General features: G+C 37.4%; 1 protein-coding gene across 1 annotated transcript; it reads left to right on the top strand.

Moving 5' to 3' along the window:
• Positions 1-921: 921 nt before the first annotated feature.
• Positions 922-3,579, top strand: LOC121966612 (integral membrane protein GPR155-like; the record flags this gene model as incomplete). Its single annotated transcript, XM_042516688.1, has 6 exons — positions 922-989; positions 1,153-1,324; positions 2,730-2,885; positions 3,052-3,135; positions 3,284-3,407; positions 3,495-3,579. Coding segments are annotated over 6 exons (689 nt in total), but the record flags the coding sequence as incomplete, so codon positions are not given.
• Positions 3,580-3,977: the final 398 nt, after the last annotated feature.

Below are 3,977 nucleotides of genomic sequence, written 5' to 3'. Positions count from 1 at the left end.
TATTCTCTGTACATATCTTTATTTTTATTATTTTTATTTTATTTTATTCTATTTTATATTATTCTGTGTTAAGTGTCTTCCTTTGTGTATCTATATTTGCATTTTTAGACTATTTCATTCAGTTGCTGCTCTCTTATTTGCTGCTTTAACGAAACAATTTCCCTCACGGGATCAATAAAATATTTCTATTAAGTGCACTCTCTGACATACAAGACAAAAACTATCTACACATCTACACTGAAAAGTTCAAGGAAATTTAAAAATCCAACCATAATTTCTGTTCTTATAATTACTGGCTGTGAAAAATGCCGTCATTTTTAGAGACTTTTAAAGAAAACATGCCAAACTTGCGGACCTGCTTGTTTGGAAAAAAATTTCTTTAAAAAAAAGAAAAAATTAAGAAAAAGGACAAATTGCCTTAAAAATGTTTCAAAAATTGCAGAAAAAATCTCTTAAGTTCACCAAAAGTTTTTAAAAAAAGTTTTCTAAATTTGTTATTTAAAAAATCACCAAAATGCTTCCTTAAAAAAATGGGTGATTTTTTTTAAAGAAAGAAGAATCATAAAAACAGCATTTTTTTCTTCAAAAATTACCAAAAGTTAAAAAAAAAAAACAATTAAAATTTCTTTCTTTAAAAATAGCCAAAATATTTAGTGAAAAAATATTGCCATATTTTGTTTATCTTTAAAGTCACCAAACATTTTTAACAATAAACAAAAATCACTTTTTTTTCATGTGGACAAAAGGCCAAAGCATAAAGGAAAAGCAATGTTTAAAAAAAGAAAAAAGAAAGAGAATACCTGTTTACCTGCGGATGAAGCCTTGCTGTACTTTTGTCTAACCAGATTTAATTTGCACCTTTGGTAAAGATGAAGGACGTCATCGGTTATCGTGATCTCGCTCTCTATGTTTGTGTTTCAGGTGGGTCAGCTCAGAAAACTAACCAGAGACACCGGAGTCGCCTTGATTCTCCTCATCACGGCCAAACTGTAAGTGGGTCTGTTACGGTCTGTCAGGATGATCACGTTATCAACTTATCAAACTCTACATGGACATTTTGTTGACCTCGATGTTGCCTGTGTTTTCATGTTTTCATGCGCGTTTTTAAAAGGTGCTTTATTATTTTTTGAAACTGATTGTGTCTCGCTCCAGCCTGGTGATGCCGCTGGTCTGTAAAGACATGGTGGATATTCTGGATGTCGGCGTGAACAGCACAAGCGCCAACCACACCAGTTTGTCTAACTTTGCTTTCCTTTACGGCGTCTTCCCGACCGCACCCTCCGTGGCCATCTACGCCGCGCACTACAACATCGAGCTGGAGGTGGTGAGTACCGCCTGTGTTGTCATCCTACTTTAAGCTTGTTTTTTTTTGCAATTTGCAGGACATTCGTTTTATACGGGACTTGAAGCTCTGAAACTATATTTGAAACACGTTTAGGGACAGTTTGGGCACTCTGAAGGAAGAAACGCTGCTGAGGTCTGAAGATGAAGGTGTTTGACTTTACAACAAGGCGTCATTATAACGAAATTACACGGCCAACGTGTTTCCCTCCTGCTCAGGTCACATGACAAAGACTGAGCCAGAAGAGGATCACACACACAGATATTAGATTTCTTCATTAAACGGTTTCTACTGCAGCTACAATCCTCAGTATTCCTTCCCCACATCACCACATGGAGGAGGACGTTATTCTGTGTCAGAGGCCTCCTCTTTTTATGTTTTTGAAGTGTTTGTCGTGTTTGAGTGAGCTGAGGAAAGCCGGAGAAAGTCTGAAGTGTGTGTGGTAGAAACATAAGACAGTTTTGTATTTACCAGCTAATAACTGTGTCAGTTTAAACCTTCTGACTCACACGACTTAAACTACGGCTATTAACCCTTTTCGTCGATTGCTGATTGAATATTTATCAATATTGTTTTGATTAGATTAGTTCCTGGAAATGTATTTTTAATGCCACGTTTTGCATAGTGGCGAGAGTTTGTGGCCGTGAAGCCTCTCTGCTTCCTGCACGCTGAAAACGGTGGAATAAACAGAAATAAACAGTAAAGTGAAGCGATCAAATATGAACAGATTCTGTCACGGAGTTGCACATTTCTCGCCTCAGATGTTTTTAGCTACAGATGTGTCAAAGGATGGCTGAAGCAAAACAAGAGATGTGAGCATTTTTAACTCTTATTTCTTGCAGTTTAGTGTTTTATGTAGGTAAACTTGGATTTTTGTTTTTTGTCTTTTCTTGTATTTTTGTGTAATCTAAATGTACATATTTACCTTTTTGTCGTCTTTTTCCGTAATTATTATCATATGCACGTTATTTTGTGAAACCTAGATATTTTTTTCTTTTCAAACTAGAGACAGGAGCTGGAAACTAGCAACAGCTATAATCTATATGTGAAACATCTGCAGCTTCTTTGTAGCAGGCTGATGTTGCACTAAGTTAATTTACATCGTCCTCGTCAAATAACTATAGAAATAAGTGAATAAAACTGTTTAACTTGTATTCTGGTAGTTGTAGGTTTTCTCCCTGGTGAGCGTCTTGTTTCTCAGTTTTCTGTGGTCACGTAACACCAGTTTAAAAATGATTTGTGTCTTTCTGCTGCAGAGACGGACCTGTTTTATGTTTATTTGTATCAGATAAGCTTTTCTTTATAAAATCATAAATGTCCTGTGTGCAGATGAAGTGTTACACTCTCAGTGTTCAGTGTGTTTTCTCTCTGCCTGTCCTCTCTTTAGGTGACTTCAGGGATGGTCATCAGCACGTTTCTGTCTGCTCCCATCATGTACGTGTCGGCCTGGTTACTAACAATCCCTCTGATGGACCCGACGCCGCTGGTGACGGAGCTGGAAAACGTCAGCTTCAACATCAGCATCGTCAGCCTCGTGGCTCTGGTGAGTGTGATGAAGAATCTGCAAGAAATATTCATTCGACTTTGTCAGCTTAAAGGAGCTTAAAGGACGTTGTTTCTGATGTGTGTGTGTGTGTGTGTGTGTGTGTGTGTGGCAGATGATGAATAATTCCACAGTTTTAAATTCCCAAATCCATGTCTCCTCTCAGGTGTGGACCATCGTGGTGATGTTGCTCAGCAGGAAGTTTAACAGACTTCCTCACCTGTTTGCCTTAAACCTTTTCCTGGCTCAGGTCAGTGTCCGCTCAAAAACCCAGTAAATGATGAATAAAAAAAACCATTATACAGCAGATGGATCTGATTTTTGAGCGTGTTCTTCACCTGTGATTTGCGGAGCTTGTTTCGTGTGTCTGGTCCTGAACCTCTTGTGCTCTGCTGCAGTTTTTGGTGTGCGTCAGTATGATCCTGTGGAACTTTTTGGTGAAACAAGAAGATAATCTGGTGGGAAAAATCCTCACCTTCACTCTGCTGTACGGGTCTCTGTACAGCACCTACATCTGGACAGGTGAGTGTTTACTTCTCTCCTGTAAATACTGAAATGATTGGAGTTTTTGTGTTTGTGTGTGTGTGAGTGTTTTGCTGTGTCTTTCAGGTTTAATCCCTCTGTGTCTGGCTCTCACTAACAGAGACGACCTGCTGAGACTCCGGCCGGGAGTTTTCATGATTTTGGGTTGGGGGTAGGTCAGCACCGACATCTTCAGCACCAAATCTTCAATGGTTTAATGATAACTTGTAGAAAAGTTTTAGGTCTGTTTGATCATTAAGTCCAACAGAGCAGTTTGGAAAAGTGTGGAATTAGATTTAAGTCATTTCCAGCTCTGATTATATTGGATAGTGGGGGTTTTAAAAAGTATATTATTATTGCCACACGAACGTTTTGGGCCAGATGCCTTCAGCGTGTAAAGTAAGAGATGAAAATAAAATAAATAAACAGTAATAGTGATAATGATAATACTGGTACTAATGATGATAATAATAATCAAATAATGTAAATAAATTAAAGAGGAGATAAAAAAAATACAATAAAATAAATAATACATTTAAACAAAATAAATAAATAAATTTTCTACACTAT

This window comes from Plectropomus leopardus, unplaced genomic scaffold, assembly GCF_008729295.1.
Source record: "Plectropomus leopardus isolate mb unplaced genomic scaffold, YSFRI_Pleo_2.0 unplaced_scaffold25234, whole genome shotgun sequence".
NCBI classification, from domain to species: Eukaryota; Metazoa; Chordata; class Actinopteri; order Perciformes; family Serranidae; genus Plectropomus; species Plectropomus leopardus.
This window is presented reverse-complemented; position numbering and strand designations above follow the sequence as displayed.